The following is a 23,361-nucleotide window of genomic DNA, read 5'->3' on the forward strand; positions in this document are numbered from 1 at the left end:
TGAGCAGTGTTCTATCATGGGGGGCGCGATGAGAGTGAGAGAGCCGAGGCTTTGCAGGCAGCAGAAGTTGGGAGGATTAGCGATGAGCTGGCCTGTCGAGGTAGAGTAGGAGTAGCTGGGGCGCTTTGTCCCCTGGAGTTGGTCTGGTCCAGGCCAGGCCAGGCACTGAGGCTCTCCTTGTTTGAGCATTGATGTTGGATGGCGGCAGCAACAGGCTTTGACGGGCGCGGCGGGCGGCGCGAGTTTAGCCAAGGTTGCCTATGCCGGGGTGGGGGGTGAAGTGCAAAATGCAATCGAGAGTGCGCGGTGCCATTACGCGAGATGAGATGATGAGGGATGTTGTAGTGTCTGTCTGTCCATCCATCTGGTTAACAAGGGCTTCTTTGTTGCCGACTTTGTTTCAATTGTCTGTCATTGGGAAATCATCTGGCACATGCCGTGTATCTTCACGCAAAACAAGACTGACTACTACTATACTCTTGCTAGTCGTCTCTTGTTGTTGTATGCAATTGGTATACTATCGAAACTCTATGGTACTATTACTACTATTACTATTACTACTACTGCTACTACTACTACTGCTACTACTACTACTACTGCTACTACTACTACTACTACTACTACTACTACTACTACTACTACCGTCTCCCTCTGATATACCTTACCCCATACCTTACTAGACAGCCAAACAAGCAGGCTTTGGAATGGGAATGCAAACCATTAACTTAGTTCCCCACGCAACCAACCAAGCCCGAGAAGCCGCCATCCTCATCATCCAGCAGGCCGTCGCCATTGGCTGGCCACCCTCTCTTTTCGCCCGTTTGTTCCGTTCCCAGGGCTTCCAAACGGTCAACCATCCATCTTCGTCGTTTTGTGTTGAACAACGCGTGCTCTCACCAAGCTTGGGAGACGACGTAGCTGGCCTAACAGTGTAGGTACTGTGCTGCCCACACCCTTCCCCCGCAAGCTTGCCTGCCCGCCTTGTCTGCGAAGTTGGCCCTGCTTCCCCCCCCCTCTCTCTCTCTCTTTCTCAAACCCCCCCCCCCCCCCAAATGCTGCAGCAGCAGCCAGCACCGCCTGTCCAACTTCAATCGTCGCTCGTTTCACCACTGTCCTTGTGCGCGTAGCCTTCGTCTCCGCCTGCGACTTGGTTGTTTTGCGCCCACCTGCGCCCACCTGCGCCCAAGGGCTTTCCCAACTGTCGCTCAGCACCGCACCGCATATTGCGCGTCTTGTCTCTCTCTGCCTCTTCCCGCCTCTGCTTGCGCCCCTCCCCGCGCCCTGTCTCTCGCCAACATGCTGCGCCCAGCGACCCCCTTATCCATACTATTCTTCGTCGCCTTCTGCCTCCTGCTGCTGTCCACGCTGTCCACGCCGATTATTAAGAGCATCCCTCTCGCTACTTATCGCGGCATTCACTTTGGCGTCCTGGGCTACTGCGACAATGGAGACTGCAAAGGGCCCATGGTCGGCTACAACACGGGTACATCTCTCTCTCTCTCTCTCTCTCCCACTGGAATGTTACGAACACCTTGTGCGGGACTCAAAAAAACAGATCAAAGCTGACAGGTACACACGACAGAATCGCTATTCCAAGATGCACCGGCTACAGACTTCTCACTGCCCTCCGCCCAACGGCATGCGCTCTCGTCCATTCTCATCGTCCACCCGGTCGCTGCCCTCATGACACTCATCTGCTTCGGCCTCGCTATCGCCGCCCACTTCCACTCACCAGCTCACTCGCCACGCTACCTGCTCGCACTCTTGATCTTTACATTCCCTACCCTACTTGTCACTCTGCTCGCTTTTCTAGTGGATATCCTACTGTTTGTGCCACATGTGGCCTGGGGTGGCTGGATCGTGTTGGCAGCCACCATCATCATCGTCGCAAGCGGCATAGTGACCTGCGCAATGAGGCGCACGCTGGTCAGCCGCAAGGCACGCAAGAGGCGCATTGCCGAGAACGACGAGATGAACGGTCAGAGCTACTATGCGAATCGCGCCAACGCTGCAGCAGTCGCCTCCGACTTCCCCAAGGCTGAGTCGCCCCCGCCGCTGTCTGGTGATACCATTATGGCTGGGAGCAAGGGCAACGACGCCGCCTATTTCGAGTCCCAGAAGCCGTCTCCGCCTGAGGACATGACCCCATTGAACCAGCGCAATCCATCTCTCAAGACGGTGAGCAGCAATGGAGAGGCCCGATCGGATATCACAGCGCCACCCATGCGTAGCCCTTCTGGACGTCGACAACCAGTAGATCAATACGGAAACGCTATCCCACCCATGCCCAATGATCCCTACATGATCAATGCTGCTCCGCGTGGCCCGCCCAGCAGAGGAGGCCCACAGAGAGGCCGTGGAGGGCCACCACGAGGGGGGCTGCCGCGAGGAGGCCCCTATGGAGGTGGAAGGGGAGGCGGATATGGTCCAAGAGGAGGCATGCGAGGACCGCCACCACCTGGCTGGAACGGCGGTGGAAGGGGTGGTCGAGGTGGTCCAATGCAAGGTCCGCCGCCTAATGGGCGCGGCGCTCCTCCTCCAGGGTACAACAACTACAACAACAACAACCTCTACGGTCAAGGCATGCCTCCAACCCGCGAGCAATCGCCGTACAGACGAGGGCCTCCACCACCCGGACCCATGCCTATTGGGCAAGCTATTGAAATGGACAACCGGACGGGCACACCTCCGACAAACTACGGATTGAGTGAGAGTGATGGCGACGTTGCAGGCATGTTGGCACTCCAGCAAGGCGGCTTTCCTGCCGGAGCACCGCAAAGACGATTGTCTGACACAGTAATGAGTCCGACTAGCGCGTACTCCGTTGAGTAAGTTTTGATACTTCACCTTGTCAAGTCATCGATTAATTGTCTACAGAGAGCCACAGTCACAGCGGCAACAACAGCAGCACATGCCTAACCAGCAACAATACATGCCCGTGCGAGCGGGGTGGAACGGCCAGAAGAATTCTTCCGACCAAACTGTCGACACCGTGAACAGCAGCAATCGGGGGCTTTCGCCGATTCAAGAACCCCCTGTCGAGCTCCCAGCACAAATGCCGCACGCCGGTGCGTCGCCCTCTCAGCGTCTTGAGCGCAGTTCAGACTATTACGAGGACGTGGACCCAAGATTTGCCGAACCTGTGCAACACCAGCCACCTGCCATGCCTCCATCACTCATGCCAGGCGGTTTCTCCGCATCGAACCCTAATCTCCTGACTGCTCCAAACCACATCGACTCCAACCTTCCCCGCAATTCATCCTATGACGACCTTCCAGAAGGTTCGCGCTCGCCAGCAGCCTCCGAGGCTTCGCATTTCACTTCAGTATCCCAACGTCCTGTGAACCCCAATTGGAGACCGGAAATGGGCGCCCCAGCTGGTCAATTCGCTCCTTACAACGGTAACGGTCGAAGAGCAATGAGGCCAGAGGAGGTGATACTGCAGGCCAACGCAGCGAACCCCGACTTTGTGATTCCGGGTCGGGGCAACGGCCGAGGACGCGGTCGAGGTGGGAGGAGAGTTGGCATTGCGCCGCCTGTACCTGCGACCATAATGGGACCTGGGCCCGGCCTGACGAATCAGTCAAGATACCCTGGTGCTAGTGCTATGTAGGGCTAGCCGTCCCAGAAGTCACATTCGACAAGATTGCCCGAGATTTGGGGTGATACATAGTTGGCTGGTCGAAAGGGTCCGTGAAGCGAAGTAGTTCCGGGGGATCATCGATTTCACCGGCCTAAACTTCTATCCTCACCACACCAGGAGCCGAAGGGCAGACCATGGTCACAGCATCTTCCCGATCCTTTTCTTCACACTGTCCAAAATTTCCATGGCAATTGTACCTCGCAAACCCGGGCCCCTTTTCTCCATTCAAGCCGGTCAGCCACTTGTTGTTCCGAGTACATTGTATACTTAATTTCTAGTTGAAGCGGACCCCGCTTGGGAACATTTCCACCTTTTTACTGTTGTAACAATCTTTCTTTTTTTTTCCGCCGAGCCGGACCTAGAAACAGCCCCTTTCTGCATATCTCATCGTTCCGGGCAGACGCCTCACTTCTTTACGAACACATACCCGGGGGTTTTTTTAGTTTGTTTTGGTTTCAGGGCCTCTGGCACTTAGATAACGAATGCCCAAAGAGGAGACGCGAAATTTCGTTTTGAGCGCGCGAATCCATGGGCGGGGGGTGGATGGATTGAGCTCTGTATATACGGCGAGATGGTCTAGGCAAAGTGTAAGATGTGAGGTGTGAATGAGGAGGGGGAGAGGTAGGGAGGAATACATAAGGAAAAGCAAAGTGCAAGTCCAGACTGTTTCCCGCAAGGTGACGTCGCTGTTTGTGATGCATGGATTGCATTGTGATTGGCTTGTGCATCCTGTTGTTCTTACTGTGGCTGGTCACACAATATCTGTCTGTCATGCAAGATGTGTTTGTAAGCGGCGGTTACGCCATGTCAGAAATGATAGTGGTAGGAGGATATTATGACATTTATTGTAGAGTAGGCATGCATGATGACGACGGACAAAAGGTAAAGAGATGGTCAAGATTTGGTGACACACTCAGGTCACCGCCCACGTGTGAGGTCAGGATATCTCTATATTTATCCTGAACATTGCGTGCTTGTTCAACAGAAGCATGCCAGCAAGGCTGCAATGAATCTTCTGTCCAGCTACACTGAGCATCTCCAAGCCAATAGCCACAGTGGAACGAGGCGTGCAATGTGATGTTGAGGAACCTGGCCGTGAGGGGTTCGATGTGAATAGTTTGTTACTATGAAGACAGATTGTACCAGAGACACATTTATGGTGTCCAGTACCGTAATTCGCTTTCCGTCTTTTGGATATGCACTGTTCCAATGTTGAGGACATGGCACTTCTGTACTGTCACACAGCCTCGCCTACCTCTCCGTGCACTTCGTCCGTCTCAGCCTTGGAATTGGTACTGCTTCATTCATTCAGATTCATCCATTCTCATTTTTCATCATCATCGGTGGTGATAATGAGTGACGGCAGGCTTGCCAAGTGCTTACCAAACTCCGAGGCTGACTCCCTAACTCCGCCCTTTACCGTATCTTTAGCCAGGCTTTGGCTCCATCTGAACCAATCATACGGTACCGGTAATGGACAACTATGATGCAATCCACACCACGCCTTTGTTGTTGCTGCATGCAACCCTACGGCTGCAATGACAATCTCTCATCACTACAGTGTGCTTTTTGGAACACTGGCTGACAAGGCGTAGAGCATGCCATCTTGGCTGTCCATGCGATTCGCTCTTTTTCCCATGGGCTTTCAGTGGCTCACTGATCGTCATCACTGCTGACGACTGTCAGAGGTTACGTTTTCCACCTCAGGCAGCAGTGTCTGACAAAGCCTAGGAAGTTAGGCGGCTTGTTCGGACAAACATGGAGATAAGCCTTATGGTAGAGGATGGCATATATGGCGAGCAAGATGTCTTTGCAGTCCGAATTTTCAACGAACTGGTCACACATACACTCGACTCTCATCAAAGGTACCACAAAACAGCCTGGAGAACGACGTTTCCCATTACGTGCCGTTCTAATCGCCAATCCACGTGGTCTAACGTGGTGCAACGAGGCTGCTAACTGGGGCTGTATTCATCGGATCCCCAACTCGTGTGCCCTCCATCTTCACCTGGTAACATTGCTCGATCGCAATGACCTACCTAGTCAAGCACTCCTCAGTAGGAACGGCCTTCCACTACATCAAACATCGCAAATTCGACTTCAGCCGGCAACCCGGCAAAGCCATCTCCGCATCCTCCTCGACCGATGATCTGCCCTTTCCCGAAACTAGGAGCACCACCGACGAAGATGCCACCGCCACCGGCACAGAGCTGAAGCAGCACCAGACCAGCCTTGCGGACTGGAGTGGACCCGACGATCCCAGCAATCCCAAGAACTGGCCCATGACGCATAAAGTTGTAATGACGGTGCTGCTGTGCACATATACGTTTGCAGTCTATGTCGGCAGTTCCATCTATTCGAGTTCGCAAGAGGCAGTGGTGGAATTGTTTGGCGTAACGCATGTCGAAGGGAGTTTAGGCATGGCATTGTATGTCTTGGGCTATGGAATCGGATGTCTTCTCTTCAGCCCCCTGTCTGAGGTCCCAGCCATCGGACGGAATCCACCCTACGCCGTATCAGGTTTCCTCTTTGTCATTCTCTGTATTCCAACGGCACTGGTCAATAATTTCGCCGGCCTCATGGTATTGAGGTTTCTCCTCGGTTTCATGGCCTCGCCGTGTCTGGCGACCGCGGGCGCCTCCCTCGGCGATATCTGGACAATGGCCGAGTTCCCCTTTGCTGTTGCGTTGTGGGCTGCTGTCGCGACTCTGGGTCCTGCTCTCGGTCCTACGCTCTCCTCGTTCGCCGTCAAAGACCTCGGATGGCGCTTTTCCAGCTGGGAACTGCTCATCATATCAGGGCCAATCTATCTGCTCATGCTCTTCTTCGTGCCGGAGAGCTCAAGCCCGACGATTTTGTACTACAAGGCGAAGCGTATGCGAGAGGAGACGGGTAACATGAGCCTCATGTCTGATGCGGAGCGCAAGCAGGCAAGTCTGCAAGTCGGTCAACTGTTGTTCGATGCTCTTGTCAAACCCTGGGAGATCAACGCCTTGGATCCCGCCATCCTGTTTACGACGGTGTACATGGGCCTCTGTTACGGGATTTACTACTCCTTCTTCGAGGTAAGTCATAATTGGACTTTGGTTTCATCGCTGAAGAAAACAAAAAAATTACTGAAAACATCATAGTCCCTTCCCCTCGTCTACCCCGTCTACTACAACTTCACTGCCGAGTCCACGAGCCTGATCTTCCTTGCGATTCTGCCAGCTTGCGTCATAGCCTTTAGCGCATACGTCCTCTACCTCAAATACCGTGTTTTCCCCCGCCTTACAAACGGCACCTTTGGAGAAGTCGAAAACCATTTACTGCCGGGCATGGCGGCTAGTCCTCTCATCGTAATCGGCCTCTTCATCTTCGCTTGGACAGGTGAGCACTCTTCTTCCCCAACACTCATCACAAGTACTCTCGTCACTAACGCCCTACTCTTCCCTGCAGCTCGACCAAGTGTCCACTGGATGGCACCCACCTTTGGTCTCGGCCTGACTATATTCGGCATCTACTTCATCGCGCAGTCTGTACTGCTCTACATCCCCAACATCTACCCTCGCTACGCTGCCAGCATCTTCTCAGCCAACAGTCTGAGTCGAAGTGCGTTCGCATTTGCCGCCATTTTGTTTGCGAGACCCATGTTTCAGAGCAAGATGGGGATTGATGGGGGCGTCAGTCTGTTGGCCGGGTGCATGGTGTTGTGTACGCTTGGTATCTTTGGGCTGTTTAGGTTTGGAAAGGGGTTGAGGGAACGGAGTCGGTTTGCGGTTGGTTGAGGATGTGGTGAGGGGGAAGGTGGTACGATTGGAATACGATGGAGAGAGAATGAGAGAGAGGTCGGCATGAAGGAGAAATGAATTTGCAGGCGCATAATAGGACGGAAGATTGTTTCTCTACTTATTTGTCATACGGTATACCCCTAGATCATACAGACGGTTCTTATGACCCAATCCGTACAACCCTCTGCATCACCTCGTCAGCATACAGTCATTTGCCATGTACCTACACAGTATGTCCCTCATGCACCACACGCCTCACACCTGCCCATTGGCATCCAGCCACCCCTCTCCCAAGAAACTCCAACAATAGTCGCAGAATCCTCCACACTAGCTCGCACATGTGCCAGCCACATGGTGCACTGCAGTCCCCCCTCCCCCCTTGCCACGCATTGGTCACACAACATGATCGGACGTGCGCGTAGTTGTACAAGAGTGATACCGCACACGCTTCAGCCGCGAGTCTTATTCTGCCCAAGCCTTTGCGCGGCATGTCTTAGCACACGAGACAGGTCTTGAAGTTTGGGTATATAAAGTGTTTTTTTTTTTCTTTCGGATTTTGCGACACAAGGGATCCCTATCTGCCTTTCAGCTGGTGAGTGTGCTTGGTCTTGGTTGCATGGATTTGCCCAGTCGATTTGTAAGGGGATACTTATTCGGGGTGGGGTGGTGCGAATGCGGATGCGGATGCGGGAGATGTGTTTGTGTATGAGACAGACGGACAGGGAGGGATGGTGTAGATGGTGTGGACAATATCTCCATCCTGGGCATCATGTGAAAGGTAGCTATACGAGCGAAAGTATGTCAATCCATGTGTGACTGTGATGAAAGAGCATATCAATAAACCGCAACAAATATCTGACCATGGTCTGAGCAGGTACCGTACCCTGTTTACTGATCGGTTTACCTACCGTAGCGCATGTGACGAGTAGGTGCACAGTGCCTACTTACACAGTAGTTACGGTACCTAACACAGTAGGTAGACTGTCGCAAGCCCAGAGTAACATGGCAAACAGAAAAAATCGCGCTCTCTCAAGTCCACATCGATCCGTCGTTCGCCTTGTGCATGCATCAAGTTGATCAAGTCCCCAACGCCAGCGAAAGTTTAAAAGTAATAATAGAATCAGAATCCCACGCTAGCGTACACACCACATGTTCAAAAGGCCCGAATGCCGCTGTGTCCACCTTGAGACAAACTGGGAAATCTAGCCTTCAGAGTACATGGTGACGTTGCTGAAAGTAACTTACAGTAGGTTGTACGCGGTTGGCAAGGCGTGTGGGATCACTGAGAGATTCACTCTTCCTTCCCTCCTCCCCACCCCTGTTGGGTTGACTTGCCAAAAAAAAAAAAGTCACCAAGCTAGGGGTACTAGGTAGATAGCGTAGCTACCGTGATGCATTACAAGACCCTCCTTCTCCATCTCTCTTCATATTTTGCGCAAATTAAATTTATTCTCAAGTACCTTACCGGCTGCAAGTTGCAAGGGCTGGGTTTGTGAGGAGATGCTGCCCAGAGTTAGACGAAAGGTACCAATGAGCAGGTACCGCGACTACTGTTGTGCAAATATTTCGGCGCCGCGAGGGTAAAAACGGAGTGGGCGTATGCGGTTTGGAGGAAGAAGGGCCTTTGGGGAAGTCGGTGCGGATGGCTTCTGGTTGGTGTCTGTGTTTGGGTGGTGGTGGTGGTGATGGCCCGGCGTTTGTGGAAAGACGCTGTGCAAGTAGTGAAGTCCTCGCCCGCGCATTCACCATCGCAATCACACTCTACGTTATACATAAACCACCATTTATTATCTCAGCGGTCAAATCTCACCGTAACAATCAATCCAGCTGACATGCCCACACCTCCCCACCAATCACACCCCAGCATGCACAGCATACCAAGAGAAAATAAAAGGGGGCTGGGCGGGACGACGGCTGGCCCTAGAACAGGACTAACCTGCTCTGATTAAATTACCCTTTTTAGTCGCACGACGGTGAAGTTCTGGGGGGGGGGGCGCGGCGGACATCTTCTTCTTTCAGTCTCGCAACAGTTGGGCTCTCGGCGCTGTCCGTGCGTGGCCTGGCTTTCCCTTTTGCGATGCGAAACGGCGCCGTTGGAGGCCCTGGGCCCCATGAGGGTTTTGTTTGGTAGGTATGGTAGCTGTGTGGTCTGTGTCTTGTGTGTAATGGGGTGTTGGTATGGGTGTTTGGCCTGGATGAATGAGTGGTGTGTGGTATAGTTAGGTTACACGGTTGGACTACATAGACCAGAGCATCGACCGCTACTTTTCCTTCCACTTTTCCCCTTCACCATTTCCCGCTTTTCTTGACATTGTCACTTGGCGGCTTTCGTCACACCGTGGATCTGCGTATAAGCCACCACCGTCCACCGTCCACCAATCTGCAGACGGGGAGACCCGATATTGTACTGTACTAGGACGCCGACGTTGCAGTCTGCAATTTGTGATTTAGACTTATTTTTGGGACCACGTCCAAGACTTGAGACTTCGAGGCGGCTTTTGGTCTCGGAAAGAGAAGGATCCGGAGTAGAGGGATTGATAGTTCTAAAGCAAAGCATCGTGTTGTAGGTGAGTCCATTTCGATCCACAATGCCGTTTTTCTTGGAGACGTCAAGGACGTACCGTACAAGATTCTAGAGAAACATCAATCAACTAACGGTCCAAATATAGCCCACCTCACTGCGCCCCATCTTCGTCAACACCAATCTGCACTGCGTCATACCTGGGCACAGAGAGAGATAGCAGTACTGCACTCCACCCCCATCTTCTCGGCCTCTTCACCCATTCCGACACATTGTAGAACCCCGCCCAATCTCAACCCAGCAAACCAAACCAAATCAACCCATCAACATGTTCTTCTTCTCAACCCCAACCTCTCTCTTCCTCACAACAGCAACCCTCCTCCTCTCCTCACCAGCCCACGCAGCACCCACCCGAGCAAACTGCCACTGCACCCTCCTCTCCACCACCCCACCACCCGCCCAAAACACGCCTTCAACTTCCCAATCCACGCTCTCCAACTCATCGCCACCACCACTCTCCATAGCAGCCGATGTCTGCGCCGACCTCGGGCCCAAACTAGTTGCCTTCAGAGACAGCAAGCCGGAACTGTACGACGCGTATATCCGCCAGGCAGACGCGGATCCAAACGGCCTGTTCACAGCGCGCATCCCCACCACTGTTCTCCTCGCATTTGTGGCGCGCGCAACGGAGGCAAGGCAGCGGGGAGAAGAGGGCGAGGATGTGTCGCAGCCGCGGGAGAGAATTGTGTGTCGATCTGAGGCATGGGAAGAAATGGAGGGTTATCAAGATCTACTTCCGAATCTCTGGGTCTCCCAGATCATCATTGCTGTTGCCATATTGGCTTGTGTGGCAGAGGGAATTCATCTTGGTATGCGCTGGTACGTTGAACCTCCCCTTTTGCTTTCCTATAAACCTCCACACACACACACACACACACACACCCCGCTCACCCCAACTACAGGATATCCCAACGCTACAACAACAGCGCTTCTACCCCCCCATCCCCCCAAACACACAGACTCCACCTCCCCGGTAGCGAAAAAACACTCCTCGCTATCCCGCCCACCGACCCCTCCCTAGACTTCCTCGCGAGCCCTGGGTCAGAGAAGAAATCCCGCGCATACGAGACAATGCGCTTCCACGTGCAACAGTCGAGTGCCGGGCCCCGCCAGTTTATCGCGTATGATGACGAGGATGATGATGAGGCGAATAGGCCGGTGATGTGAAGAAGAGCTTGCTTGGAAGAGCTATATGACGAACCTTCTTGGGTGAATGCATGAATGAATTGGTTGTGCAATTGACTTCAGACTTTTGATTCTCCCCGAGTGAAACTAATGGCATTTCAGCAGTTTGCAGGGCTGAGACGTGCAGCGTAAGGTCTATTGTACATGCATCACTGTGTTTACCAGACCACATCCCCTTATCCTTCGATGCCTCCTATTCATCTTCTTCTCCCCGAGATTCCGCAGACCAAAGCAACCAGCTTCGCACCCTCGGATTTTACTCCTCGAGGCGGTCCTCGGCTTTACCCGAATTCAAATCCCAGGGATATAGTGGTTTCATCCCCTTTGCAAACGGCTCTCTTGAAAAGTCTATTCCGCTATTCGTACACTGCTTGTAGCATCGCTAGGCCTGAATCGGATCAGGTCTTCAGTGTGAAAGGAAAGAAAAGCAAATGGGGTATCGTAAAGCAGCGCACGCCAAGCAAATTCTATATACAATCAAACCGTAGCAATGTTTTGTCTAGGAAAGAAACAGAATTGCCGGGAATGGGGCATGTATCGCTAGGGATGGGTGCGAGGGTAGCTTGGAATCGTGGGCGTACGGTCGCATGGATAGAATGGGTGCCACAGATGGTAAATCTTGCATCTGCCTTACCTGGCCAGGAAAAGAAGTCTTCGGATCCTGTTGTACATGGGAGAGGAAGCGGGTGGGTGGGGGTGGGTTATGGTTGGCACTTGGAATATTGCGTTTGGAGTGTCGCTTTGGGCATCTTCGGTAGATGTCATGAACAAGGCGAGATCGCAAGAGGCTGTCGCAGCAGGGAACCGGAGAAGTGGGCCGTAGAAATGGTCGGTGGGGTGGGTACTAGGGGGAGTAGTGTTGTGGTATCAGGGTATCGCAGTGGGCTGATGGCAGCTGGGTGTCGGCCGACAAGGGTAATCGCAGGAGGTCGAGACAGAGCATCGCAGATGGTTGTCTCCATTAGGTGGGTTGTTGCGCCAGGCAACGGGTATTATCGCAATGGGCTATTGTAACAGGAGGTTGCAATAAGCCAGGGTCCACAAAGAACATCACCCGGATGCTGAACCAAGGTCTAGGTTGGAAGTTCGTACATTAAAGTTCGTAACGGATGGGAACTGAGAGCATAGCCGTACAGGTGAGGACCAGGAGCTGGCCCTCATTGGACGTGGCAGTTTTCCCAGCAAAGTTTGGAAACAAGTAATCGCTCGAGAACGCCGGTTATAGGAATAACGCCGAAGGTAGGAAGTAGAGAAGGACGTCGCAGTCGTGTCGTGCTCTATTAAATCAAGTTGAAGGTCACAAGAATGGAAGGTAGCGGCATTACATGAGGCAGTGCCAGCCTTTGTCGTTCATGACGTCGATCCAAAAGACCTCTTGCCCATTATCAGATTGCTTCCAGGTCTCCCTGACCAGTTGCATCATTTGGCGAAGAGGCTTTTTGGGTAATCGAAGCGCAAACTCCTGAAGACGGCTCATGGCAAAGTTTCGACTAGTCAAGACTTTGGCGTCGTTGGCATGTACATCGAAGAAGTCTACCGAGGACACGAATTTGAGTTCGGATGCGGCCACGACGAGAAGAAGCGGCTGCACACAAAAAGTGCCGGAAGAGGTGGGAAGAGCTTCGAGAGACTGCAGGATGTGCATTGCCAGCGAGTTGAGCCAGAGCTTTACGTCCGTGTCTTCATAACGTGTCTCGTATCTGGGGACCGGAAACTGGAAGTCCACGTTGCCGTGCCCCTGAAACTTTCCGGAGTTGAGGCGCCTTCGTAGTATCAAGGGAAACAGTCGGTAAATTTCGAGCAAGCCCGCGCATCGGTAGGCTTCAGCAAGCACCACGAAGTCTTCCTTTGGTGTTCGCTCATCGCCAGTGTCCGCAACCTCGTCAACTGAGGGGTACTCGACGGCAAGAAGATCTTCCTCCAACGAAGCAGCATTCTGAAGGTTTTCTTGTCTTCGCCGCACGTCCATGGTAGACTTCTTGTTCAGGGCGCACTCCCTGCGGACTAGGCGGCCGACCTCAGCAAAGAGAAATTGCACCATTGGCGCAATACCAGTCCATGGGTGGGGCACAATCTTCCCATCTGGCCTCCGAGTCGCAGGACTTTTCTTCTTTGAGACAATACGGGAACGCAGTCCTGAAGGAGGAGAGAAGCTCATGGTATCTTCGGTAACGAATCCCATCAACATCTCCCAATGGATCAGAGACTCCTCGAAAAATTGTGCCTCGCGCTGGACTTCGGCCTCTTCTGAGCGACTCAGGAGCTTGGGCAAGATTAAACTGCGAGCAGTGGACAGATACTCGGTACCAAGTGCGGTGCTATCGTGCCACGAGGTTGTGAGGCCAAGCAGCATGATGCTCAAAAATGTCTTGGTCGCACTGGCCTTTCCACTCTGTGCAAGCGGTAATTCTTCCTCCAAGGCGTCGCGAGCTTTTTGTTGCAGCTCAATACCGATGCTGGCCATATTTGGAAATGTATTAGCCAGATGGGCTGCAGCCATAGACTGGATAGCGTAGTTGATAGATGGCGAGTCTCGGTAGATGCGGCCAATAGTAGTTCTGAAAGGATTAAGAACGGAATCGAAAGAAGAAAAAACAGCGCAAACGTCCTTGAAGTAATGCTGGATGAGGACAGACTCAATCTCGTCAGACGAGGTTGGGTCAGGAGCAGGACTCGGAAGACGGTAGAAGTCCAAAAGCAAGGAACGGGAAAGCCTAGGGCTAGATTCCTGAATGGTTTCCTGGGCTGAAAGGGGCAATGAAGAAGCTGTGAGGTCTTGTACTGGTGTGAAACTAGAGTCAAATGAAAGTTCGCCCAGCGATCTTGAGTCGAAATCTACATTCTCAAAAGCGTCAAAGTTGAAATCATCGTGGGGGAGTGGATTGGCATCGACCAAACCTTCCAAGGAGATGTGGTTCAATACGTCAACATCTTCCATAAGGAAGGGCTCAAAATCCCGGGGCGAATCACTGTCCTCGGTCGACGTCTCTTGAGCAGAGATGGCTTCGTCGAGGTCTGGCGGCGATGTGATGACGGGCGTGGGCTCTTTCCGCCGAACAGACTCGCTGACACTGCTTACAGGAAGTACAGCAGCTAATGCTTCGATTCCAGTGGCAACGTTCTTTGGAAGATTCGGCTCGCCAGATGGTGGCTGGCTTGTGACTTCGGGTAAGGATGTTTGCTTGGCCAGCGATGGCTTGTCCTGTGGAGGGGTAAAGACTTCATACTTGGTCGACCACTTGAGCGTCTTCTCATAGCCTGGGCAGGCTACCTTTCTCTTCTTGCACTGGAGGCATCCGGGAGCAGTCTCGTCGCATTTGAGCTGTGTCGACGTCAGCGAGGTGGCAAGGTGATGGACAGGCGCACTTGGATCGTTACCCTTTTCAGCTTGCATCGGCCACAACCATTCCTGGACTTGGTCTTCTTTGCCTTGGTCTCTCTTTGTATAGTCTTCTCCTGGGCCGATGCGGACATGACGAGTTGCAAGGAAGAGCAACGCAGATCCGAGGAGGTCGAACGATGCTGGAGTGAGGGCCGATGCAAGACGACGAGAAACTTGTATTATGGCTGCGGGTCCGAGAATCAAGCAGATGCGAGTCGTGTGGGAATGATGCGTGTGACAGTGGATGACACAGCCGATAAACCCATTGCCTATCAAGCAGGGGCCGAGATAGCAGCTGATAAAAAATAGTTTCGCCTTGGGTGTGATGGAAGGCCAGGCAGGTCTGCCTAGACCCCGAATTTCGGCCCTTCACTGACCTGGACTTTCCATGTCTTGCTTTGTCGTCTGCATCAGCAGACAACTGATTGGCCAACCATGGCCGTCCTCACTTGCCATGGCCACTGCTACGACCCCCTATGGGAGGACGCCTGGTTTCCGCAAAAGTTGGACACGTGACGGAATGTCCATCCGCATCACCTCGAGATGGTCTCGACGGGCGCCTGGTGAAGGAGGAGGTTGGTGAAGGAGGGCGATGAAGATGTTGAGAGGTGACGATAGTGTTGGATCGAGGGCTTACCCCACATTCACTCGAAAGCGGGATAAGGTTTTTGGTGGACTGCATGTCTGTATACGGACTAGTGGCGCTAAGTTAAGCGATTGGGCTAGCAGCATCTTTGTGCTTTGCCCGATGGGTAACTTCACTCCAACATAAAAGGAAGAGAAGACACTGATCGCTACCAACATCATCATCATCAACATCATCATCATGACGAGGTCCAACGCATCTTCGTTCTCATCTTCTGCGAGCGATAGCTGGTAGTCTCACATGAGCACGCCTGAAGAAAGGCGGCGGATGTGGAAACGCTGTGAACGGCCCTTATCGCTACACACCGCCTACTACCTAGACAGAGTATGATAGTAGTAGACGCTTTTTTGTTTGTTGGCTTATCAGCACCAACTTTAGCTCGAGGCGACTCAGCGCAGACGGATACTAAATTCCACCAACTTGACATGTACAACTGTGTCTACTTGGGCCGCAGCCTTTCGGCCGTTGAGTCGTGCGCGTGGTTCATTCCCAGACCGCCACGACGACAACAAAGTGGAGGCACGGTGACGAAGCATGCGTCCGACTTCGCCATGCAACCCTCTTAAGCAGTTTGCGACGGAGAGAGGTTGCATGGCTGCATTACTGCATCCTGCGTAATTCTACCCCCGCGACCTACCTTTGTGGGAGAAGAGAGTGGAGATGCCGCTCCCGTTGTGTACGAAACCTGGGGTAATGAACGGGAAACTGGTTCCAATGGTACGCTATGAGTAATGCCAAGCCTGTGATCACGATGTCAACAACCTTCCTTGTACCGTACAGGAGGCCGGCTGTCAGACAACGCATGAAAGGCAAGATGACCGTCGGGAAACGGCGCACCTGCCAACGAATCTTCAAAGTGAATGTGCTTCGAGAATAGAGCACTAATTCTCATGGTAGTGAACGCTTGACAGTCTTCACTGCTTTGGCCTTATGCAGTAGATCGTTTTAGCGGGCTTCCACATCCTACACAGCACATGTTCCCAAATAGCATGCGGTCTGGCCGCTTTCCTACGGGGCTATAGACCTGCGACTTGTCTGGACCGCGCTGGATACAGGCTCCCGATTCCTTCATCCGTGCAAAAGTGATGCTAGACCCTAATCTCGACACAAGAACGAAGCGGAGCAACACTGCTCGACCAAGAAGGGGAAAGGTGAACTATTCAGCCACAAAGGCTATTTACTCCCCTAGTACCATTACCCACCCACCACACCCGTCCCAACCCTGCATTCCCCAAAGCCTCTACCAGAAGCCAGGCTGACGGGAGAACCAAGATGGCCACGGAATCCATGGCAAACACCATGTCTAGCCGGGTAATCCCACAAAAACTTACCATATGCTCCGTCCAAACTCTACCACAAGCGAGGACGTGGCTGCATCACAGGGCTCACGATGCACCACGATACCAAACTCGCGAGCCATGTGAGTTCAGCTCGACGCAATAGACATACGTCTCCTCATCACCAAAAACTCTCCCCTCCCATCCCTACAAGTGTCGTGTCAATTCCATCACGCCCAAGGGATCACGCACGCATCTGTTCACGAGTAATTTCAAAATCTTCAATGCGCATACTTGTATGACAGTTATCATTTGCCAGGGTATCTCGCTACAAGTACTTTTTTTTTCCAGTCGCAGAAACTAAATCGTGAAAAAATAATCGATGAAATCAAACAAGCTCTCACATGACCATTACACAACCCCTCCCAAATCTTCATTAGCATCTTACAAGACAAGGAACCCAGCAACAACCGAAACAAGAACAGTCATTCCAGCGCCAAAACGGCTAGCCGCGCCTTCGAACTCAGGAGGCGCGAAGGACGTGGGCTTGGCAGGCTTGCCAGTACCAGTGGGCAGAGGGGCGTAAGCACTGGTGCCGTTCGCTATACCAACAGCAGCGTAGGGAGCAAGAGAGGGCGCAGAAGGATAAGGAACGGGAACGGATGCGGTAACGACGGCGACCTTGCTCAAGGTTACGTGTTGGATAAGGCTGCTGGTAAGAGTGCTGGTGACATCCTCAACAGGCTTCTTCGGGTACTCGGGGACACCGGGCTGGGCTGGGTACTCAGGAGCCTCGGAAGAGACTGGGTATGCTACCGACTTTGTGGCAGTGGCGACGTTTGGTTCCTCAGGTATGCTTGGGTACTCCTCCTTGACGACAGGCGCGGAAGGCTTGGGCACAGCTGGGATCTCAGGCATACTTGGGTATTCCTGCTTGTTGACTGGCACCGAAGGAATAGGTACAGCTGGATAGTCGACTGTAGGGGAAGCGGTAGGATATGCAGGGGTATCAGTAGGAGTGTTAACAGGTTTAGTTAGGGTGATCGTGACGGTCTCATCAACATAAACACTGGTCGTCCAGCCTTCGGGATACTCAGCCTGCGGAGTAGAGTGCGCGCACTTGCCACAAAACGTCTTGGTAATGACAGTGGTGACGGTGGTCAAACCGGTAGGACAAACATCAACGTATGTCGTGGTGACAACAGTAGTCGTGGTACCGGTTGGATAGCTTGATTCTTCTTCCGATCCCTTGGTGATAGAAGGAATGCTTTCGTTGTCCGTTCCAGAGCTCGAAGTAGCGTATTCGGAGCTCTCAGCTGGGTACGGGTATGCAATAGATGAGCTCTTTATAGGATAAGCTTCGCTCGAGGTGCTGCAAGATGTAGACGAGGCAGCGTCAGACGTCGTCTCGGACTGGCTCTGGTACTCGCTCAGGTATGGAGTCGACGATGCAGAGGGATAGATATTGCTAGAGGAGACATTCGTAGGATAGCTGTCAGGGTAGACGATACTAGCGCTGCTGGATGAGTAGACTTTGCTGGAGCTTTCTGTCGGAAGAGGAATCTGAACCGAGCCGGAAGGAACGACGTATACCGATGAAGGCTCAACATTGCTGGGGGCGACGCTCGTCGTAGGGTGAATAGAAGACTCAACATTGCTCGGGGCGACGCTTGTCGTAGGGTACATAGAAGAGTCAACATTGCTGGGGTATACGCTCGCCGTAGGGTGAAGAGAAGACTCAACATTGCTGGGAGCGACGCTCGTCGTAGGGTACATAGACGACTCAACATTGCTCGGGGCGACGCTGGTCGTAGAGTACATAGAAGAGTCCTCTACGGTGGAAGATACGATGTTGAAAGAAGAGGTGGTGCTGCTGGAAAGATCCTCGGAAGATGCTACAACACTGCTGCTGGGTACATGAACACTAGAGACAGAGCTCGATGTGACAAGGACACTGGATGGGACCATGGTGCTCGAGGGAACCTGGATGCTGGCGGAAGCCTTTGTGCTTGACGGAACATGCATGCTAGACGAGGGTTTGGTGCTTGAAGAAAGTGTGGTACTGGAAGCGACAGTGCTGGATGAGACCTTGGTGCTAGAAGACAAGCTGGAGCTGGAGGAGATCTTTGTGCTAGAAGAGACCACCGCGCTAGACGAGACAGCACAGGCAGCTTGCGTATGCTTCTGTGCAAACGACCCCTCCAGCGACGTCTTGGCCCAGTAACCAAAGGACTTGCAGAACTCGGGGTTTCGGACGGAAACGGTAGCCTCCCACAGCATCACGCCTCCAAAGTTGGCGTTGTTTTTGTATCTGTTGATCAGGTAGTCGGCCTCTGTTGGATTGAGGTAGTGGTCCTTGTGTGTCGGAAGACCGTCTGGTCCAGCAGGCAGACCCATGTAGAGCTTTACCTGCTTGTTGGCAGACTCCTTGGCCAACCAATCGAGCCAGGCCTGAAAGGTGAAAGTGGTGGTCTTGGTAGTAGCACCGGCCTTGAGATCCTTGTATCCTTTCGCTGCAGAGCATTCGTAGGTGTTGTAGAACTGGGCAAAGATGAAGTCAAAGGGCACAGCCTTCAATGCCGGAGCGATGCGTGCATCAGGAATAACGCATTGAGGGGCGGCTGATAGAAGCATGCTAGAACGTGTCTTGATACGCCTTGCAAAGACGTCGTAGTTCTTGTAGAGCAGATCCGCGGCTCCAGTCGCCCACTCCTCAGCCTCAAGATCAAGATCGAAACCATCCACGACGGCGCTACCGAATGGGCGAGGCTTGCCGTTCCAGTCACTGGAGACAGGACCATAGGCACCAATGAGGAAATCCGCAAAGTAGTTGGCGACATCTACAGTAGGTAGACTATAATTCACGGGGTACCCACCACCAAGGGAGAGCATGACCTTCTTGCCAGCAGCCTGGCAGTCTTTGATCGCTTGTTCAACGCCGGGACAAGTCCTCAGCAGCTTGCTAGGCTGCCCAGTCTTGGGATCGGGGTAGTAGTCGGCTTGGCAGGCATTGGCTTCGCAAAAGGGTCAGTGAGTAGTCCTGTGTGAAGATACTAATTCCATACCATGGTTCGTCCCTGGGTAATCGCCACGAGTCTTGGGAAACGCGTTGACAAAACCAATGTTGACGATGTCGATACCTGGATCTGTGCAGACCTGGGATAGGGGAATTTGGTCGGAACCTTGTCCCCAGTAGACAGCGACGTTTTTGTTGGAATTGCTGTCAAACTTGGCGGAAACGGTCGAAGTGAGCAATCCCACTGCAATAGCAGCGCGAGAAAAGAGGGAGAGGGACATGATTAGTCAATTAAGGGGGTAGAAAAACTACAAGAATGAATGATAGGACGGCGGAGAGCCTGTAAAGATTGTGATGAGTTGAACTCAACGAAAGGACGCAAGCAAAGATGCTGCAAATTAGATGGATGCTCGCGAACAAAAGTGACTGAGGTTCAACTCGAAAGCTGTGCGGTCTACGATACAAAGTCATGGGAGATTACCATATATCTAGGCCACCTTGAGCAGATGCGGTACCTGCATGGTGTGTCGGGGACTTGACGAATTGACCCTGCCGTTTGTTGGCATGAAGCCTTCTGGCAGGATGAGACGGTACAGGAGCATGGTGCCATAGTCAGACGCAGGAACAGAGAATAGCCTGTCTTCTGACTATGTCATTGGTGGAGATTCTCATCGACTAACTGTATGTGGTGGTTAGGATCCCAAGGCGTCCAGCAGCACCAGTCTGGCGAGCGCTAAACCTAGACATGGCGTCCATAGCATGCTTTGGAGCATGGCTTCTGATCTAGAAATCTTGACCGGTCACCGTGCCGTGCTTGAGTATCGATAAGATCATCTCGGTTAAAGACAGAGAGTGCGCAGAAGCCAGTCATCGCGTGGAAGAAGCATCTTGGTATGAAGTCGAGACTGGGTCTCCGGACGAACGGTTAGGGGTCTCCAGCGCTGTCAGTGAGCTTATTTGGTCCGCGCAGAACCTTGACCCGTCTCCAAGGCATGAAGCTAAACGTGCAATATCACTTCAGATATTGCGGCGCTGTCACCTGTCGATGGGACTCCAGGCGGTAGTTGCGTTTTACTCGTGAGAGATGCTGAGTAGACACGCTAAACTGGAACCGTGGAGGATAGTGGCTGCCTGGGAAAATGTTCATGGCAGCATGGACGACGTGGTTTCATCCGGGCGGGACATGGTGGTAGAGTAGAGGATTGAAAAGCACGAAGTTGGCTGTACCTACCGGTGCCGCGGCTTAGCGTACCGGTATCAGGGGTCGGACTGTCCAACTTGGGTCGACAACCTCCGCCATCTTATCCCATGTGATGGATTCTAGAACGTTTGTGGATCTGTGGCATCGATGGTTGCGATGGCTACGATGGCTGCGATGTGAACAGAAGGAATTCGAGGCAGGTATGATAGGTATTCCTCAAGCTTCTCGTACCTATACAACGTCTTCTCGTAACTGCTGGACCCGTTAGTAGGCGCCCTGCCTCTACCCATGCTGCACGAAGCAATTTCCGATGGGAGACAAGCCAAACGATGTGGGTCTAGCGTCACATCCAGATGGATGTACAGGCTCGACCAGCCTTGCGAACCCCTAGGGACCGGTATAGGTAGTGTACACAACATGTACGCGCTGGATGCCGTAAAGGTATATTCTCCATGTCGCGTAAATAGCTCATCACTACATCACGCGCCAGGTCCGCCTAGGGATGATGTGGGAGATTCCAGTATTGAGTGGGCGCCTGACGACTGTGAAGAACTTGACGATACTCTATTTCGACTGTGGAGGATATTTAAGGCTGAAGGTCTAGGAGAGGAGCGTACCGGTGCCTACCTATACATAGTATGTTGAGGATAACGTTGTAAGAGGATCTAGGACCCACCTTTGAAAATCGGAGATTAACTAGTCTTCGTATTGGCATCCTCCCACGACCCAGAAATGATGTGTAGGTACTTGTAGGCGCGCGGAAATATTTATGATGGGTACCGTATCCGTCGCCGATCTTTCTCCAAAAGGGCTGTCGCGCAATAGCTTCACGAGCTCTTGATTCAACGTCGAACTGGCCGTAATGCTATGGATGTATTTTTGTTTATGGGTAGGTTACCAGAGAAGAAGGCCGATGCAGATGGCGCGTGAACTCTTTCGAGGTTACAGTGTGGGCAAGACGGTTGGTTGAGGATAGGAGAAGAGGGTTGTGTCACGTGGGCATTCTGCACGAGGCTGCTTAGTCACGACTTATTCACTCGAACGCTGCGTGTGGGATTAGCAGATTATGCTCACGTGCCCATTTGGTGATTTTCTGATGACGATAGTGTTAGATTATCCTGCAAGTACGAGTGTGACCAATGGAGCGAAAGACATGTCCTGTCCAGTATGTAGACCTTGCTTCCAGTGAGCATGATGGCTATCTATGGTCCCTGGATTGCGGTACTTGTCGTTGGGTACCGGTAGTGTCGACGTGCTCTCTGTCAGTCAGCATGACTTTCTACAATTCCTTCACAGGCGCAATGGCCAGGATAACAGGTGGATTTGCACTGCATGCTACAAGACGACATCCTTGGAAAGTTGGGGCGATGGATGCTGTAGGTGCATGTACGATCGAGGGGAAGCGGGTAGTGGTACCCAGTACCTACCCTACCTACATACTACCGGTACATGCCGCCACGAGGACGCTAGACATGACTGGCAGCTGTAGCGACGTCTTGTCTTCGCATCCAGATTTTGGTTACCTAGGTTGTCAGAAGTCGAATGGATGGGTGGGTGGGTATGTGAGAAAGCACACCAGGACAGACTGATTGCTGTTGGAGTCGAGTCCCAAACATGGGTTCCATGTATGTTCAGTCTATTTTCAGGTACCGGGAGGAGGAGAGTACATGACACAGTTGAACAAGAGTCACGTGAGAGAGTCTGTTCAGCAATCTTCCGTAACGTCACTGTGCCTGAGAGTTCGCTAGGTAGGCAACGGCCGCCCCGGGCCGGGCCCTCTTCGCTGGTTCAGCGAGTGGACAGTGGACTGCCATGGCTGATTGGAAGGCTCATGGACTTGTTGGACAAAACAAGGACAGATACTGAACCAAGGGTAGGTAGTCAAGACATGGAGACGGGCACGGTATATCTATGGTACATGGCATCGACGAGGACGGAGAACATCCATGGGTACATGTCACACATGTCCTACCGTACCTACCGAACCTACTCTGATACTGCAACCCCCATGGCGGCTTCATCTCGCAGCATCTCGCAGCATCTCCGCAGCCTTTTGCTTGAACGCTATGTACCCTACCTAATCCACCGGTACCTACTTGTCGCGAGTTCCCAGTCCCACTTTGGCTGAGGGTGGGCGAGCCGCGAGCCATGACCGCATGTGCATTAGACAACAAGCGATGATGAGCTGGCACTTCTCCCCCCCCCCCATCGCCCCATGGCCCATCGCCGTCAACCACCAAGTCTCTCTAGAGCGCCGACGGCTGTCACTTGAACGCAATCTTCTGCATGCATCCACGCTGGCCCATGCTCACCTCCCACCGCCAACGCCATTCGTGTCCATGATCCGCCGTAGACAACGTGCAACGTCGAGTAGTCGCCCCCCCCCCCCCTCCCCCGCCTCTACCGGTACCTACGCCCTCCGAGCTCGTCGTGCGACTATGCATACAAGACAATTCACTCCAATTGTCCCCTCTCCCACTGTCTCTCTCCCATCCATCGCTCCTCGTCGAGGGCTGCAAAGCCCGCTGTGGCTGAAGCCGCTGTCTCGTCGTCTTCGGTTCCATCCTACTTTCCCCCCATCCCCCCCACTCACTCACCCGCTTGTTCCCCACGACACGGCCGCCACCACCACCACCATCACCAACAACAGCATCGGCAGT

The 23,361-nt window shown here is 52.8% G+C and overlaps 9 protein-coding genes across 9 annotated transcripts; 6 read left to right on the forward strand and 3 right to left on the reverse strand.

Moving 5' to 3' along the window:
* The first annotated feature begins 969 nt into the window (after window positions 1-969).
* Window positions 970-4,307, forward strand: IAQ61_009409 (uncharacterized protein). Its single transcript, XM_003838179.2, has 3 exons — window positions 970-1,483; window positions 1,583-2,828; window positions 2,878-4,307. Exons 1-3 carry the CDS (start codon window positions 1,297-1,299, stop codon window positions 3,611-3,613), a joined length of 2,169 nt encoding a protein of 722 aa, XP_003838227.1. The 5' UTR covers window positions 970-1,296; the 3' UTR covers window positions 3,614-4,307.
* An 856-nt stretch (window positions 4,308-5,163) lies between these two features.
* Window positions 5,164-7,590, forward strand: IAQ61_009410 (uncharacterized protein). Its single transcript, XM_066098371.1, has 2 exons — window positions 5,164-6,708; window positions 6,775-7,590. The coding sequence occupies exons 1-2, from the start codon at window positions 5,674-5,676 to the stop codon at window positions 7,408-7,410; spliced, it is 1,671 nt and encodes a 556-aa protein (XP_065951530.1). The 5' UTR covers window positions 5,164-5,673; the 3' UTR covers window positions 7,411-7,590.
* Window positions 7,591-10,262: 2,672 nt separating this feature from the next.
* On the forward strand, window positions 10,263-11,161 carry IAQ61_009411 (uncharacterized protein; the record flags this gene model as incomplete). Its single annotated transcript, XM_003838182.1, has 2 exons — window positions 10,263-10,813; window positions 10,897-11,161. 2 exons carry the CDS (start codon window positions 10,263-10,265, stop codon window positions 11,159-11,161), a joined length of 816 nt encoding a protein of 271 aa, XP_003838230.1.
* Window positions 11,162-11,323: 162 nt separating this feature from the next.
* Window positions 11,324-12,193, forward strand: IAQ61_009412 (uncharacterized protein; the record flags this gene model as incomplete). The annotated part of the gene is made up of 1 exon (XM_066098372.1): window positions 11,324-12,193. One exon carries the CDS (start codon window positions 11,324-11,326, stop codon window positions 12,191-12,193), a length of 870 nt encoding a protein of 289 aa, XP_065951531.1.
* Window positions 12,194-12,500: 307 nt separating this feature from the next.
* On the reverse strand, window positions 12,501-14,653 carry IAQ61_009413 (uncharacterized protein; the record flags this gene model as incomplete). Its single annotated transcript, XM_066098373.1, has 2 exons — window positions 12,501-14,501; window positions 14,558-14,653. The coding sequence occupies 2 exons, from the start codon at window positions 14,651-14,653 to the stop codon at window positions 12,501-12,503; spliced, it is 2,097 nt and encodes a 698-aa protein (XP_065951532.1).
* IAQ61_009414 (uncharacterized protein) lies at window positions 14,652-14,870 on the forward strand (the record flags this gene model as incomplete). Its single annotated transcript, XM_066098374.1, has 1 exon — window positions 14,652-14,870. One exon carries the CDS (start codon window positions 14,652-14,654, stop codon window positions 14,868-14,870), a length of 219 nt encoding a protein of 72 aa, XP_065951533.1.
* Window positions 14,871-16,412: 1,542 nt separating this feature from the next.
* Window positions 16,413-19,781, reverse strand: IAQ61_009415 (uncharacterized protein; the record flags this gene model as incomplete). The annotated part of the gene is made up of 2 exons (XM_003838184.2): window positions 16,413-19,498; window positions 19,550-19,781. The coding sequence occupies 2 exons, from the start codon at window positions 19,779-19,781 to the stop codon at window positions 16,929-16,931; spliced, it is 2,802 nt and encodes a 933-aa protein (XP_003838232.1). The 3' UTR covers window positions 16,413-16,928.
* A 1,039-nt stretch (window positions 19,782-20,820) lies between these two features.
* Window positions 20,821-21,120, reverse strand: IAQ61_009416 (uncharacterized protein; the record flags this gene model as incomplete). The annotated part of the gene is made up of 1 exon (XM_003838185.2): window positions 20,821-21,120. The coding sequence occupies one exon, from the start codon at window positions 21,118-21,120 to the stop codon at window positions 20,821-20,823; it is 300 nt and encodes a 99-aa protein (XP_003838233.2).
* Window positions 21,121-21,967: 847 nt separating this feature from the next.
* On the forward strand, window positions 21,968-22,829 carry IAQ61_009417 (uncharacterized protein; the record flags this gene model as incomplete). The annotated part of the gene is made up of 3 exons (XM_066098375.1): window positions 21,968-22,077; window positions 22,281-22,326; window positions 22,561-22,829. The coding sequence occupies exons 1-3, from the start codon at window positions 21,973-21,975 to the stop codon at window positions 22,827-22,829; spliced, it is 420 nt and encodes a 139-aa protein (XP_065951534.1). The 5' UTR covers window positions 21,968-21,972.
* Window positions 22,830-23,361: the final 532 nt, after the last annotated feature.

Source organism: Plenodomus lingam (assembly GCF_022343315.1).
Source record: "Plenodomus lingam strain CAN1 chromosome Unknown contig_6, whole genome shotgun sequence".
Taxonomy (NCBI): domain Eukaryota; kingdom Fungi; phylum Ascomycota; class Dothideomycetes; order Pleosporales; family Leptosphaeriaceae; genus Plenodomus; species Plenodomus lingam.